The 16,965-nt window shown below is 38.2% G+C and overlaps 1 protein-coding gene across 6 annotated transcripts in view; it reads left to right on the top strand.

Annotated features, from left to right (window-relative positions):
• The window catches only part of Pibf1 (progesterone immunomodulatory binding factor 1), a 167,746-nt gene that overhangs the window by 37,876 nt on the left and 112,905 nt on the right, over positions 1-16,965 (top strand). For all 6 annotated transcript variants that reach the window (XM_032917804.1, XM_032917805.1, XM_032917803.1 and 3 more), the window contains exons 6-9: positions 4,932-5,065; positions 8,157-8,265; positions 8,768-8,949; positions 11,570-11,695. In XM_032917804.1, the coding sequence (XP_032773695.1) occupies positions 4,932-5,065; positions 8,157-8,265; positions 8,768-8,949; positions 11,570-11,695 (551 nt within the window). The remainder of the gene's footprint in view (positions 1-4,931; positions 5,066-8,156; positions 8,266-8,767; positions 8,950-11,569; positions 11,696-16,965) is intronic.

Genomic DNA, 16,965 nt, shown 5'->3' with positions numbered 1-16,965 from the left:
CAAAGCAAATCTCCCTACCCTAAAGAATAAAAGTTGTAACTTTAAAGAGAGATATTTTAAAACTTTTAGTGAAAAAAATTTCATACATTATATTGTACATGTTTTCTCCTCCCAAATTCATCCCAGACCACAATCCCTACCTACCTGACTTTTTTCAATTTTTTTCTCTCTTTAAAAAAAAAATCAACAAGAAACAAAACAAGCCTCACCAATTTAACAACAGATCAAGCAATAGAAATTTCTTTTATACTGCCTCTCCACAACACACACACAAACACACACACACACATATACACCACAAAAATGGAGCTTAAAATAAACAAGAAAAACAATAATTTTAAAACGTCCAAATGGGTAAAATGAGACAAAAAAATCTACAAAAATACCATTGAGTGCACTTTCAGTGGCCAACTAGATATGAAGTATGGCTAATAGACCTAGTGAGAGTCAACCCCATTGGAATAAAGCTGTTCTTCCTTCTCAAGTGGGTATTAACTGCACATAGTGTCTTGGTGAGGTGTACAAACCCATATCACTTTCTCCTCTTAATTGCTGGACCCATTTCAGGCCTTGTACAGGCTGCCACATGTTGTAAATATTTAAAAAAGGTGGAACTGTTTATCCGGCGCTGGTGCCAGCATCTGGAAGATACTGTTTCCTTAGAGCTGTCCATCACCTATAGTTCTTACAAATCTTTCTGCCTCCTCTTCAGCATAGTTCTAAAGGAACATTTTTGACTTGAAAGAATTTCTGATTTAAAAGAAATTCTTGTTATAAAGTATGTGTTTCTATACTGAACTTCTGGCTATATTTGCTCATGTGGCATTTATACTGAAAGAAAAATCATATGTATATGCAATATATATGTGTGTATGAGATATATATATATATATATATATATATATATATATATATACATACATGTATGCAAACTGTTCTCCATGGCAGGTGCCTATACCTTCTGAATTTCAAAGTCACATGTTACAGGATATTTGATCACACTGTGCACCCTGAGATTATGTTATTTACTGAAAGAAAAACTTTCTAGTGATGTGACTCAGCCTTTAGCGCACATCTTTAATCGATCTAGCTGGAATATAGACATACCCTTAGTACACACCTTTAGTCCCAAACAATCAAGTTAGTTTGTAGAAGAAACCACCCATGTTGGAAAGTGATAATCTACTTGAGTAGCAGACAAAGGGATAAATCAGAAAGATTTGACACAATAGGATAAGCAGACTCTCATGAGAAGAAAGGGGAAAGGGAAGCTACTTAAGGGGCAGTGAAGAAAGAAAGGAAGCAGCTTTCTTTTAGAGAACAAACTAAACACAGTGAAGACAGAACAAGCCAGAGAATGAGAACAGATTAGATGAGACGAGATTAGAACAGATTACTAGAGTTAGTTTGGGGCCAAGCAGAGCAAAAATCAGAGGCCACTAAAGAAGTCAGATTGAATCAGTCAGCTTGGAGAGTTTTGAGCCAGAACAGCTGAGTTGAACCAGCCAGCCAGAGCTGAGGAAGATCTAGAAAAAGTGAGCTTATTCAGCAGTAAATCTCAGATGCTGAAACCTTCTATGCCTAGATTAAATTGTATAGAGGCTAGAAGCTTCCAGGACTAGCCTAAGTTAGCAGACAGAGGCAGTAAGCCTCCAAGATGACAATTACATCAGGTGAGTGAAAGTTACAGATAAAGTCACATTCAGATGTAACTAAATGTTTATGCTTTTATTTCCCTCCCACTCTATTTTTTGTTTTAGTTCTTTTTCAGTGCTATGAATAGAACCCAGAGCTTTCCACATGCTAGGCATGTGCTAGACATGTGCTGTTTTCCTGAACTATATTCCCAGTTCAGAGTCTGCAGACTTGGACACCTTTGCACATCTACCTTCATAAAAGCATCTGCTTCTTTGCATATGCACATCATCAGAGTACTTAACCACTGTTCTCAGTTATGTGCTTATAATAACAAAATTTCTAATGCACATGATTTAATCAGTCTAAAAATACGTTTCCTTCCCTCTTCACTGCCTTATCCATCTTCAACCTCTCTCTTGTTGATGGCCTTTAATTTCAACTTTCTTTTTATCAAAATAGCCTGGGGCACTTCTGTTTGTCTAGCTGGGCATTACTGGAGAAAAATTAATCCTTACCAGCCTCCAAAGGAGTTCCTCTGCCTTTTTCTCCCTGGTCCTTCCATTCTCCTCAGAGCTGTTTTAGGCCTTCCCTCCCTTCCTCCAGGTCTCAAACCTCCAACCTCACACTTCTCATTTCTGTCAACTCACTTGGTGCTTCCTTTCACAAAGAAAATGGAAATTCTCCAATGAGAATTCCATGATCCCAGCCTGGAAGCCTAACCATGTACCTGGACCCATTCTGATTTCTTTGCTTTCACTGGTTTTATTGGGAAGAGGACCAGAAGGAGTAGAAAACTCATAGGAAATGTCTTAGTCAGGGTTATTCTTGCTGTGATGGAACATGATCAAAAAGAACAGAGGGGAGAGGGTTTAATTTGTTTACACTTCTACATCATCTTTCCTCATCAAAAGAAGTGAGGAAGCTCAAACAGAGCAGGAACCTGGAGGCAGAAACTGAGGCAGAGGCCATGGAGAGGTGCTGATTTTGGCTTGCTTCTCGTGGCTGGCTCAGCTTGATTTTTTTATAGAACCAGAACCACCAGTCCAAGGATGACCTCACCCACAATGGACTCACACAAGAAATACTAATTAAGAAACTGTCTTCCGGGCTTGCCTACAACCCAGTCTTATACAGGAATTTTCCCAATTGAGGTTCCCTTCTCTTAAATAACTTCACCTTGTGTCAAGTTGACATAAAAACTAACCAAGACAGGGACCAAGTCGGTAGTAACACCATGAAACATTAGAGTAAGAGCTAGACTATACTGTGGCAAATGTTTTTAATACACCCGTGCACATACTACAAACAACAACAAAAAGGCTATCTTAATGAGCATAAAACACCACAAAACTGGTGGAATACTTGCCTTGTTCCCAGCAAGCTTTTCTCATCTGGGTACCATGGCACATGCCTGTCGTCCAAGCACTCTGTAGTGGATTCAGGAACATCAGAAGTCTGGGTTCACTCTTAGCTAAATAGTGAGTTCAAATCCAGGGATGGAATATACTGAGACCCTTAACAACAACAAAAACAACAACAGTGGTGGCGGCGGTGGTGGTGTGGTGGTGTGGTGGCAGTGGCAGTGGCGGTGGCGGTGGTGGTGATAGCAGTAGCAGTAGCAGTAGTAATTACGGTACATGACTTTAATCCCAGCAGTAGGGAAACAGAAGCTCGTCTGGCCCACATGTCTCTTCCAGTCCAATCAGAACTACATGATGAGCTCCTGCGCTTGTCCTTGCTCTCTTGCTCTTACCCTCTTCCCCTTTGTCCCTTCTCTCCCTACCCCCCTCCTTCTCTTCATGTGCTCACAGCTGGCCTCTGCTCTTGTACTCTTCTACTTCTCTCTCTGCCCTCCCCTCCCCATGCCCTGAATAAACTCTGTTCTATACTTTAAAAAAAATCACATAATGAGACCATATTTCAAAACAAAAGTAAAAAAAAAAAAAAAATCACAAAGCAAGGCTCTAAGTGCTCATGTGTTTCTGTCAGCCTCCACCTCTCTGTCTTCTGTCCCTACCCTTGAATTCTTACAGAATTTTGCTGGGTGTTTTGTGTGTTCATTCGGTTTGGTTTGGTTTCCTTCAGGAACTATATGCACTGTTTATTCACTGGTTCATCTCCTTAGAGCAATGGTTCTCAACCTGTGGGTCACAACCCCTTTAGGGAGGATTGACCCTTTCATAGGGGTCATCCAAAACCATTGAAAAACAGAGCTGTTTATATTATGATTCATTACAGTAGCAAAATTATTGTTGTAAAGTAGCAATAAAAATAATTTTATAGTTGGAGTCACCACAAAATGAACTGCATTAAAGAAATAGTCACAGCATTAGGAAGTTTCAGGACCCTAATCCTAACCTTTGCTGTTGTTTCTGACTAACACATCTCCTAACTCTTTGGATTACTTGGGTGTGTTATCTTTTGCCCATCTTTTAAATTTTTGCAAATTTCGTATTGTGTGTATATTTCTCTGAATTACATCATAGTTTTTGTGCAGTTAGTATTCTATAGATTTGTCTGTGATCCTTCAAGAAGTCAAAGCAAATAGAACAGATTATAGACATTAATTTTTACTTAATGAGCATTCATTATGTGTTATGTATTTTGTAAGCACTTTACATATATTATTTGATATAATCCTTACAAGAATTCCATGAGGTAACCCTGAGGCTTAGACAAATGTCATATTATAAATTACTCACTTCTAGAAACTAAATCCTGTTTCCTGACACAGTTAAATGACCAATAATGTTCAGCTTTGGCAGAACTGAATCTTCTTTTAGGGCATAGGTATTAAATTATGTACGGAATGATCCTCTGGAGAGTAATAGAGAATCCTCAGCTAAATTCTATAATAAACTCAGTAGTATTCCATTCTCACAAAGAACCCTAGTGTAGGAGGCTATGATGTTCAACCAAAGCAAAGTGCCCCATCTTCAAATTTCTCACAATTGTTTCTCAAGCAGATGTTGGATAGAAATTTGGAACCTGCTTTTCAGCAGTTGTTTTGTTTTATGTTTTCATTCAAGAGGGAAAACCTGTCTTACTCATCTTTGTATGTACAATGTCTAGCCCAAACCAGACATGGAGAAATTATTTAATACTTTGAATTTAACTTAGAAATAATCTTGTGAATTCAAAATGACCTGTCTTTGAATAACTATTTATAACCTATTTGGACATGTTTTACTTTATTTATAAGGATATTTATATGTCCTTAGCAGAAAAATCCAATACAAAATATGATCTACTGTGTTCACTCTGAAATACGAAATTCTTCATTTGATTTACAGACATATGAAGAAGCTCGAAGGAGCCACTCTGAACTTCTAACTCGATGTCAACGTTTGGCCTTAGAATTAGCAGACACGAAACAGTTAGTTCAGCAAGGAGATTACCGTCAAGAGAACTATGACAAAGTGAAGAGGTAAATTGTTAGGGTGGCCCTGGGAATTTCCACTTCTAGTACCCCTCCAGTCACCTGCATTTGTATAACCCGCACACAACCCATGGTTATGTTCTCCATTTCCTTCTCCAGTGTGTAAACACACACAGCTCGATCCATACCGGTGCTCTCTAAAGTGTAAAAGAAAATAGAACCCTGTAAAATGCCTTGTGAGAATATTTGCTAAGTGTTATTTGATGAATTTCATGTCATGTCAATTCAAGTGTTTAAATTTTCTCAAGTGGTTTCCAACTTGAGATGAAAGGTTTTCACTCTCAGAAAACAAAGCTGTAAGAACATTTCCAAGTATATTGCTGCTGAGTAACTGCGAGAACAATCTTCCTTTAACTGGAATGAATTTCTCTATTGTTCTGTATTTAATAAGATTCTCCAATGTATCCCTTAGTAAACCTCTTGTAAACCTGAGTTTTGTCATATAAGATTAACCAAGGGAATATTGTGTCCATTTTAAAGTGTGTAAGTACTATACTTTCGCAGATGGGTAGACTTTTACTTGTTCACTTGATAGATCTGCTCCAGCTAGAATTCTTAAAGTGTAGTAGTCAGTCAGTGAGTATGATTAATGTTGTAAGTAAATTTACAAAAATTTAGCAAATGACATTGATACTTCTATTCCCACTTTGGCTAGTATGTATTAGTATTTATCATTATGCCTAAATATAGTAATAATTTGATCTTGAAATCTTGAGAGCTGTGTTCAGCAAACTCCTGAATAAAGCTAAGTTTCAAAAGAAACATTTTATAACTAAGTTTTTATTAACATATATTAATAATACATAGTGGATTTTAATCATATTCACCCCTTAATACCCTCTGTTGTCCCTTTCACTCCCACTGGTCCTCTATTCCTCCAACTTGTTTTAGATCATACAATGATACTTACAATTGATATTTTGATATCATAATTTCCTCTCTAAATCTATAAAATGATAAATAAAATGAGAAAAAAATAATCATTTGACTAATCCAGAGTTCCTTGACTTGTTCATGGTGGCTAAAACAAGATGAGTCACAGTTGATAATCATCAAAGTTGTGTGATAAAATAATGGATGTCCATTATAGCATTTTTTTATGTTTCTATTTTATATAATAGAAAAATTAAGAAGAAAAACAAAACCTTGAGTAAAAAATATAAGCAAGTCTATCTGTTAAAAATAGGACAGTAAGAAAGAGGAAGGGGTTCAAACTCATCCTTTTGGTTTATGAATCAGTTTTTAAAAACATGCACAATGCACAAGCCATGTACAGTGGCAACAGTCTTGTAATCGCAGCATTTGGGAGGCAGAGGCAGGAAGATGATGAGAACTTGAATACAGCATGGGCTACAGCAGAAATCCTGCTTCAGAAGACCAAGCAGAACTCTGTGTAGCTCATTGGTGGAGTCCTGTGATCCTGGGTTCACTCAGCAGCACTGCAAAGAATAAAAAGGAAGTCATGAAAATATAAGGCAACCTGGGATATGCCCCTTGGTAAAGTCCCACAAATGTGCAAAATTAATTGATATATAGATATTATATCACCTCTAGAATTAAAATGCTCTGAATAAATCATTTGTTTTCTACATGAAATTCTATGTGGCAGCTGAAACCGTCAACTTCTATCTGAGTCACTTTTGTCTTAATAGCTTTACAGCCTCTGGCATAACAATGTTCCCAACTTTATTTTGTAATTTAATTCCCTTGACCCAGTGTGTCCTGATTTCTAGTAACAGGAAGTGCTATTTCAGAATTAATATGTGGACTGTGATCATTGCTAGATCAGCCATTGTTTCTTGGCAAGAACCAAAGAAAGGGAAGACGGAAGACTGTAATACACTGGACAAGATCATCGAAACCTTTAGTTCCAGTTAATGCCATAATAGTCAACTGAAGAACCTCGACCACCAAATATAATGTAGTACATTTCTATTATAACCTAAGTATAAAAATAAATGCTGATAGGGGCTGGAGAGATGGCTCAGTGGTTAAGAGCACTGACTGCTCAAGGGTCCAGGGGTCCTGAGTTCAATTCCCATCAACCACATGATGGCTCAACAACATCTATAATGGGATCCGATCCCTCTTCTGGCGTGTCTGAGGACAGCAATGGTGTACTCACCTAAATAAAATCTTTAAAAAAAAACATTAAAAGATAAATCCTGACAATTATAGTTATAACCCATTGGTAGAATATGAATCTATGAGGGGATGCTAACAGTAAATGGGGAAAGATCTGAATAGTACATTCCAACCAAGAAACACGTGTATGGCGGGCTAGCTTCTTTGTAGCCTCGCTGTTAATATTTGATTCAGAATCGCCATGGAATCTGCAGCCTCAGGTACAATCCATTAAGGAGTAGCATGTTTATATCATCTAAATGGCATAAAGAAAACAATTCTCCTGTGGCAGCCCCATGAGTCAGTGAAGTAAAGTTTCAAGGCCAAGTTCTAACTAGGGAAGTGGAGGTAGGAGCAAATGTCTGTGCTCAGTTTTAAAGATTCTGTTGAAGGTTTTGGCCCTGCTCTTAGGTTCACAGTTCTGGGAGACGGTTATTCTGAAAGGAGAGATTTAACCACGGGTGAATGAAATAGTGCCCCCCTGCCTGCCTGCCTCCCTGTCTGCCTGCCTTCCTATTGCCCTGCAGTATCAATTAGAAGTCATGACAGGGTTTTACCCTAAGAAAGCATGAATCCATGTTTCAGACCTTTTATTATTTTTTAATTTCTTTTAACTGTTTAAAAGCTTCAGCTTCAAGGAAAGGTTGAAGTCCTGTGAGATGGCTGTGCTTGCAATTACAGCATGGAAAACCAAGACAGCAGGATTGCTCTGAGTCCCTAGTGCTCTGGCTAGTGTAGACTAAGTGAGACCATGTGTGAAACAACTGTGGGAGAATGAAATTGTACCTTAGAACATACTGTAGTTTACTGTGTAGTGTAACTCACGTATTGATGCTTTAACACTAAACTTCACAGCGATACACAAAAGCCCCACAGCTCCGATCCTACCACTTAGCTTTTGCAATTGTGAAAGAGGTGTCCTTATTCACATGTGTCTGTGATTTTATTTTCATAGTGAACGCGATGCTCTCGAACAGGAAGTACTCGAGGTTAGAAGGAAACATGAGGTACTTGAAACCTCTCACATAGCTCAAGCTAAAGAAAGGAATGAATTATCAAAAGAGGTAAGCTCCTGCCTCAGCCCACTCATGCTTTATTATATATTGATGAACAGATAGCCTAGAATGAAATTACAGGGAAATCTTATTTTTCTCCTCTTTATGTAGTTTCCAGAAAGAAGGAAAAAGACAGACAGACAGAGAGAGGGAAGAGTAAGAGAAGAGACTTAATAGTCATTTTTGCATTAACGGTTGCCAAGGCTAAGAATTACCACTTCTTAAATGGAAACTTTCTAGCCAGACTGTGATGGTACCACACCTTTAATTCCAGCACCTGAGACAAGCTTATCTCTGAGTTCAAGGCCAGCCTGGTCTACAGAGCAAGTTCCAGGACAGAGAGGGCTACAAGGCTACACAGAGAAACCCTACCTCAAAATCTAACCCCACACACACCGCACCCACAAAAGGGGGTGGGGTGATTTCTATATGACACGCGTAGTAAACAAAGGTAATAGAGTCAACCTTGAAAAGTAGCACCTCACTCTGGCCATGTCTCTGATTCCCATAGGTAAGCACCTTGCAGCAGACAGTCACCCTGCTGCAGAAAGATAAAGAATACCTCAATCGCCAAAACATGGAGCTCAGTGTGCGCTGTGCCCATGAGGAGGATCGCCTGGAAAGGTTGCAAGTTCAACTGGAAGAGACCAAAAGGGCTAGAGAAGAGATGTATGAGAAATATGTCACATCCAGGCAAGACCCCTGCTTTCCTTGTAGTGGATGTGAATGAGTAGTCTGTGGGTGCTGAGGGGATGATAGTTCAAGGTTTACATTGAGGGAATCTTTTCATTTTGTTTCCTTTCTAGGTTTTCTTTTCTAGTTCATTTCTTAAAGATATTGTGGTTTCCAGTAACAACGAAGGCCTATTCTGTAGTTAACTTTTAATTAGCAGATATTATAATTATGGGCTCATGTAAAATCATTCCTGTGTGTACATCATATACTGTGTTCATATTCACCACTTCTCATTACTCCCTTGTTCCTCCTCCCAACAGCCCCATTTTTGCTTTCATCCCTTGTATACATATTTTCATAACATAAATTCTACATGTGAGAGAAAACAAGGATTTTTTAGATCTGCTTTTTCATTTAATATGATCTCCAATTTTATATAGTTTTTTGCAAATGGTATAATTTCATTTTCTTATTTTTTCTTTTTTTTTTTTTAAATTTATTTATGTTTGTTCCTGTGTGTCTGCACAACAGAAGAGATCCCATAGTAAGGGTTCCACGTGGTTGTCAGGAATTGAACTTTGGAACTGAGCCATCTCTCTAGCTTCTCGTTCTCTTATTTTTAATGAATAATATATATATATACATATTTGTACAGATATACCACACTTTATTATTGCATTATGTGGGTGGATGGCAAGCTTGTGTCACAGGGCATGCGTGGAGGTCTGAGAACAATATTCGGGAGTTGTTTCTCTTCTTCCATGGGATCTGAGGACGCCCATCATCCAAGCACTTGTCCCTGCTGAGTGCTTTCATTGACTCAGCTCATTTTCTCTGCTCATTCACCGTTGATGATATCGGGGCTGAGTGCATACCTTGGTCTCTGTGCCTACTGCAGCTCTCTATGTAGAATGCTGTCTTCCAGAGTGGGAGAGCTGTATCTTACTGTAGATTTCTTTTCAGTTTGTTGAGAAATTCTATACTGATTTCCACAATGGCTGCACTAATTTACACGTGCCCACCTGCAAGTTTCTTGTCCACCCTACTCACCCCCCAATTCTTGCTGTGACTTTTGTCTATTTTTCATGATAGCTCTTCTGAATAGAGAGAGTAGAAACTGACTAGAAAGAGTTAGAAACTTGGTACCTTCAATTTCCATTTCCATGATGACCACAGAGGATAAGTGTCTTCCATATAACTATCTGTCACTTGTACTTCTCTTCTGAAAATCATTAAATTGAAGTCAGCTGGATTTTGGTTGAGTTGTGGAGGTTTTTTCAGACAAACTGTAGACATTAATTCCCTGTCAGCTGCGAGGCTGACAAAGCTTGTCTCCAGTTCTGGGGACTTTCTTGTCACAGTTGTTTGTTTCCTTGGCCCTGTAGAGCTTTTTTATTTCATGTGATCCTGTTGTCAGCTCTTTTTATTTCCTGAGTTATTGGAGCTCTTTTCAAAAATGATGGGCACATCTATATTTTGAAGTGTTTTCCTATATTTTCTTGTAGGAGCTTCAAGGCTCTGTGCCTTATATTCAGATCTTTATCTGTTTCCCAGAACTATTTGTTGAAAAGACAAGCCTATTTTAGGTAGGGGCTGTGCGTGTGATTTATTTTCTCTTAAGGATTTGGTTGGTTGGTTGGTTTTGGTTTTGCGCTTATTAATTATTGTGTGAGTATACAATGTTGTTAGGCTTGGGATCCTCATGCAGAAATCAGAAGGCAGCTTTGAGGGGTCAGTTTCTCCTTCCCTCGTGAGTTCTAAATGTCACACTCAGGTTGTTGGCCTGTGTAGGAAGTAAGCACTCTGACCCACTAAGTCACATCGACTACCCAGAACTTATTTCTTATAAACAGTAGCTTTTTAAATATCCCATTGCTGGGTGGAGATCACAGTTCAGAGGTTGAGTACTTCCTAATCCACTCAAAGTTCTGAGTTTAGCCCTGAGAACTAAACAAAAAAGTGTCATGACCCTAATATCTTTTTAGCAGTTTTTGAAAGTCTGTACATATCTATAGAAATCCGTTTTAAAGAAATCTAAGTATACTTATACTTTGTATCTTTCTAACTGTGAAAGAAGAATGAGAAGGCATTTATTGCAAGGTTTTCAAGTCACAGGTCTCAGACGCAGACTGCCTGCGTCTCAAGTCTCTCTTCTCTCTTTTGCTAAATATGTATGTGCTATCCTAATAGCCCTCATAGTCCTTAGACTATTTATATCTGTCAGCATGTCAAAACTAAAGAGTTAGGGTTGGTGATGGAGAGACGGCTCAGCAGTTAAGAGCACTGGCTGTCCTTGAGAGAACCTGTCTTCAATTTCCAGCACCACACTGGGGCTCACAGTTTCAGAATCTAACAACATCTGGCCGTTGTGGGTACTACATGCATAGGGTGCACATATATGCAGGCAAAACATCCATGCACATGAAGTACAAATAAAAGAATAAACTTTTAAGGTAAAAATTTTGCCTTTAACACCTCACCGTTTCTAAAACAGTGTTTTTAGGAATTCTAAAATGGCTAAGTTTTCTAAACGTTCTGTAAAAGCATACTTCATCTAGTATATTAAAATCTTACCTGGAGAACAATAGTTTATTTTTGTCATGAATGAAAACTGTGATTATTTCTTTTGTCTTTGCAGAGACCATTATAAAACAGAATATGAAAATAAACTACATGATGAACTGGAACAAATCAAATTGAAAACTAATCTAGAAATTGATCAGCTTCGAAGTGCTTCTAGGGAAATGTATGAACGAGAAAACAGGTAAAGGAAGGAGAGAGATTGAGCGAGCTTGTTTGTGATTATAAGAATTTTACTGAAATTAAATGCCATTTCTGAGACCTCTTTCTTAATAGTTTTAATATGAATTTAACGGGAATGTTAAAATTCTAAATTCTTTGATAGTTAATTACAAGAAGGTTTATCATACTTTAGATCTTTTTACTATGTGTCTCTTTCCTGTTGTCTCAGTTTAGACTGAAGACAAGAATAAGAGAAAAATTAGAGAGTGCCAAGATAGCAAAAGTTATACCAACCATTCATTTCTCTTGGATATGCAATGTTATATACTTTGTGTATCCTAAAAGATGTTCTGTGAGATAAGATTGAGGAGTATTTTTATTCTCACGGTTCCTTTTGGATGTTATAGGCTAGGTCGTCTAGTAACTGGGAGCATTGGAAGATTAAATAAATGCTACTTATTTCACGGGCAGTTGCTTTCCTGTTAACTCTAAAGTTCCTGTGGTGGATAAACTATTCCCTGCCTCTGACTTCTCTCTTTTTCCTCCTCTACTTCCTCCTTTCTTTCTTCTCCTCCATTATCCCCTTTCCCTGATTCCCTCATGCTTCCAACCAAACATGTTACCGACCAAAGTATCACTTGGCCCAGATGGGCACAGTGCTCCCCAGATGGACCTAGCAAGCCCTAAAAGGTTAAGGGGTAAGAGGACACTGAGAATATCAGATTCCATGTTGTCCAGCTTAGTGGGTGGTGATTATACTTGCTAAAACATTAGAAAAACAAAAGACCTTAATAGAAGCATGAATTTCGTTCCACTAGAAGTATCTGGGGTATCCACCAATCTCACCTTACCAAGAGGAAGGTACATGACAGAGAAGAGAGCTCTGGATAATGTATATCATATAAGGATTGAACACTTAGTTTTGTGCTTCATTCATTCCTGTTGGGCCCTGTTTTATAAGCTTTTGTTTACCTAACCTTAAAATTTGTGGCACTTTTTATAATACAGCATGATTTTGCCTAAACAATGTCCATTACTATATATTATTTTGCTATGTAATTATGGTGACAATTTTGTGATGTTTCAGTTGTCCATCAAAAAAAAAAAAAACAAAAAACAAAGAAAATCATTTAAAATGCATCCTAGTACAGCATAAGTTTAGATGTATTGACTCTCTCCCCACACTAGTGTAGAGAGGTTGGCAAAGTTGTGTAGGAAATTGGGCAGCAGCATTTCTCAAAGAAGGATAATCAGAAGTAGCTTTGCTTATCTCCAGGGCTGTTCTGGATCCATGTTCACAGAAAACGGAAACTTTTTCTTTAAGCTTCATTTCTGTTGCAGAGACGAAACATCCTGACAAAAACAACTTAGGAGAGAAAGGGCTTATTTTAGCTCACAAATCCGTCCTGTTGGGAAGTCAAAGCAAGCTCACATCCGCAGTTAGGAGCATAGAGAGAATAAATGTATGCACTTTTGCACTCAGCTTGCTGTTCTCCATTAAACAGTCGGTGCCCTAAGCTGAGAAGTGGTTCCTCCTCCCACATTCTGGTTGGCTTTCCCACATCTGTTAATGCAGTCAAGACAGTCCTGTCACCGGCCAACCTGAGCTAGACAACATCCCCTGTAGACTTTCCCCAAGTGGTTCTGGGCTTTGTTGAGTCGACAATTAAAACTAACCATCATACCACCTAGCCAGAAAGTTAATGGGATTGGACCTAGGTGCTCCGTTCAACCACAGGACTTTAGATTGACCTGTAGGTCTTAACACTGTGAAGGACAATTGCCACCAGATGGCGCCAAAGTGCAGTGCAATGAATGCTGTGCCTACTCGGGACACTTAAGTAGCCAATTGTATGTACAGCTTGTTTTTACTGCTTTTCACTTCACAGTAATCTGTCCCAGTACTTAGGTGACTGAATCTTCATTATAACTTCTGTCCCCTTCAGTCCTTCACAAGGTAACATAAATAGCAAGTTCTTTTAAAACCTTACAACTTAAAGTGGTTAAAGAAAGGTTTTAATATTCCTTATTAAAAAAACAAAAAACAAAAACAAAATCCAAGCCAGGTGTGTTGGCACATGGCTTTAATCTCAGCATTCAGGAGGCAGAAACAGGCCAATCTCTATGAGCATGAGTTTGAAGCCAGCCTAGTCTACAAATCCAGTTCCTAACAGGCTGTTACACAGGGGAAAAAAACCTATCTTGGAAAACAAACAAACAAAAATTTTAGAAAATCTTTACATATTAGTTTTGTTTTGAACAAGGTGAACTGACCTGGCTTTGAAGTTCGATATATAACAGTATCCTTCATCTTGTATCTGGAGTGTGCTATTACATTATGAGTTACAATGCATTTACACTTGCCTGTTGACGGTTACCTTACCTTTACAAGAGAGTAAGACCCTAAGAGTAGAGCTAGAAGTGGTAGCTAGAAGGCAGAATGGGAGAAACTCAATTCCATGGCAAGAATTATTATATAAATAACTTACTAGGTCTTTATAGAGGCTATAGTCCCTCTTGCATGTTTCAAAATAAGACATTTTCCCAAAGGGAGCTGCATACCTGGAATGCCAGTATTCAGGAGGTTGCCCAAGCCTTTTCTTTCAAAGAAAATACAATATTCCATGAGTGAAAGATTGTGAGCAAAAAGACTAAACTTCAACCTGTCTCTACCACTTACAGCACTTCCAGGGGGTGAAGAAGCTACTTTGTTTCCCTGAGTTTCCTTTTCTTAAACTTTTGTAAGAATGAGCTAATAGTAGTGGCCCATGAGCTCTGAATTAGGTAGTACATGGGAGAAATGCATCATAAGTGATAAAATATAGAATGTGAATATAGGTATTTTATGCTTTTGCCTGTGTATAATAAAAATCATTTTATTTATATGATGACAATTTAAGTAAAATGATTATTAAATAAAATCTAACTGGTAACATGAAATTATTACATGAAAGTCCACTGTTAGAAAATATTGAGGGTCTACACACAGTGACTAACTTATTTGTTTCCTAAGCACTTCTGAGAGATAATAAAGGGGCAATAAACTAAGGTGATTGAATTTTTCCAGACCACAAAACTACCTTTAATATAAAATGTCCTCATAAGCACAGAAAAGAAACTCTTGTAGTACAGGGTATGAACTTCTTAGATGCATTCATTAGGTTCTCCACGCTATACAGAATCTGGAAACTCAACAGTTTCACAGTTGTTTGAAAGAGAGGCAGCTGCACAGAGGTGACTGACAAAGCCTTCAAGTGTAGCCGTGGTGCTCTGTAGTCGGAGTTCCTTCCTGTCAGTGCTGTCTTGATCACAATGACTGTGTCCCAAAAGTCCTCAAGAAGCCTCAATGACAAACGTGACATGGCCATAGCAATCGGTGATATTAAACAACTTTCTATCTTGAATCTGGATTTATTACAGGATCGGTTTAATCTATTTAATCTGCCTGTAGAGGAGTCTGGAGCCAGATAACATAGGTTCCACTCTACATTTAGAAGTGAGTCCCCTCGTTAGTGTTTCAACTGACACACCTCCTGTTCACAGCTTACCAGATATTCTGTATAATTTTGAAATTCCTTTGATAATAGTTAAGTCTTTTTCTTTCTCTGTTTAGTTTTTGGTCCCTTCAGTGGATCATTCAGGATGTAGTGGGGTTGCAGGTAACATGGTGTCTGGTGACGCAGCTGTAGATGTGCTTGGTCACAGCTCTTTGTTATTTCCCCATGCTCCTCTGGGTGGTTCTTCCTGTCACTAACACTTACCTGGAGGAGATTGGCTCTACACAGACCGTAGGTGAGCTCCCGTTGTGCAAGAGTTTACATATACCTGCTTTGTACATAGCTCTCTGTGCAGCAGGGGAAACTGGGAAAGCAGGACGGGCTGAGTTGTTGCAAGAAGTGTGCACAGGGTTTCTAGTGGACTGAGCAGGGCTGAGCATAGAGACTGGTAGATAAGCTACTCAGCTGACTATCCACCATATTTGTTCACATTCATTTTAATAATAACTGCTAACTGATGTTTAAACTGCAGCATCTTGATGAATCTTAACTGAGTAGTATTGTTTTATAAATTTCTTGTGCCCATGGACTTCTCTTGTATGTATGTTTAATTTGATATGGATTGGTTTCCAACTTTGTGTTCATAGTCACAACTAGAAAATATAAAATTCCATGTGAGCACTGGCTGCTGACTTAGTCTGTTTCTGCTACATTAAAAGAATACCTGAGACCCAGTAATTTATACTCAACGGGAATTTATTATTTCACTGAGACATTCAATATCAAGGTACTAACATTTGGCAAGGGCCTGTTTCCTCCGTTCTCATATGGCAGAAGGCCAGAGAGCATGTGAGAGAGCAAAAAGCAGGCAGACTTACCCATTTTAACAGCGTCAATCCCACTCAGAAAGACTTCTCCCTCAGAGCCTGTTCACCTCTTGAGAACCTCTCATTGCTGCTGTTACAGCAATGATTACATTTAAACACCACTTTGGAAAGGCATGGCCATTCAAATCATAGAGCTAATTATAAGAGAAGAATAAAAATTATAGCATTTTCAGTCAATAGAATCTCAAAATGTTTCATCTTCTTAAATACATAGCTTTTCATAGCAAATTATTAAATAAGAATTCCTTTTAGGTACAATAGCATGTTCCTCTAACACTAGGACTCAAGAGGCTGAGGCAAGATTGCAAAGCTATAGGCCAGTCCTGAGCTAAAGATTTCCAGCTTTTCTAACATTGTTTGCCTCAGTATAAATTTGGATTCGGTCTTTGATCCTAGGAATCTCATCTTCTAGCACTGAGAAGAGAGACTCGTTCTGCTCAGCACTGTTTTCACATTTTGTGTTGAGACTTTTATGTTTCTGTTATGAGCAACTTTTAGATATACATATATTAAATTGTCTACTACACAGATGACATCACAGTACATGTTAAATGTTTGTATAGATAAATTATTAGTAACTTAAGAGGTTCTCATTGAGTATTATCTCTCAATTGTCTTTATCTCCTACTTACCCAAGCAGTGTCTAGTTTATGCTAGTTCCTCTGTTCTAATGATTATAGTACCCTCTTTTGCTATGAAAAAGTCCAACATAAATATATAAACATATACATATACATACACACACACACACACACACACATATGTATAGATAGACTCTAGTTACTCTAGCAGTAGTCCTGGGATGCCCCACCCTTTAATTTCTTTTTTTCTTTCTTCATTCTTCCTTTCAATGAACCTTTCCACATTACTCTGAAGCAGATAGGAAAAGTATGTCTACCTAAGAGAAG

The sequence above is a fragment of the Rattus rattus genome, chromosome 12 (genome assembly GCF_011064425.1).
Source record: "Rattus rattus isolate New Zealand chromosome 12, Rrattus_CSIRO_v1, whole genome shotgun sequence".
Taxonomy (NCBI): domain Eukaryota; kingdom Metazoa; phylum Chordata; class Mammalia; order Rodentia; family Muridae; genus Rattus; species Rattus rattus.
Note: the sequence above shows the minus strand (reverse complement) of the source record. Positions and strands in the feature narration are given on the sequence as shown.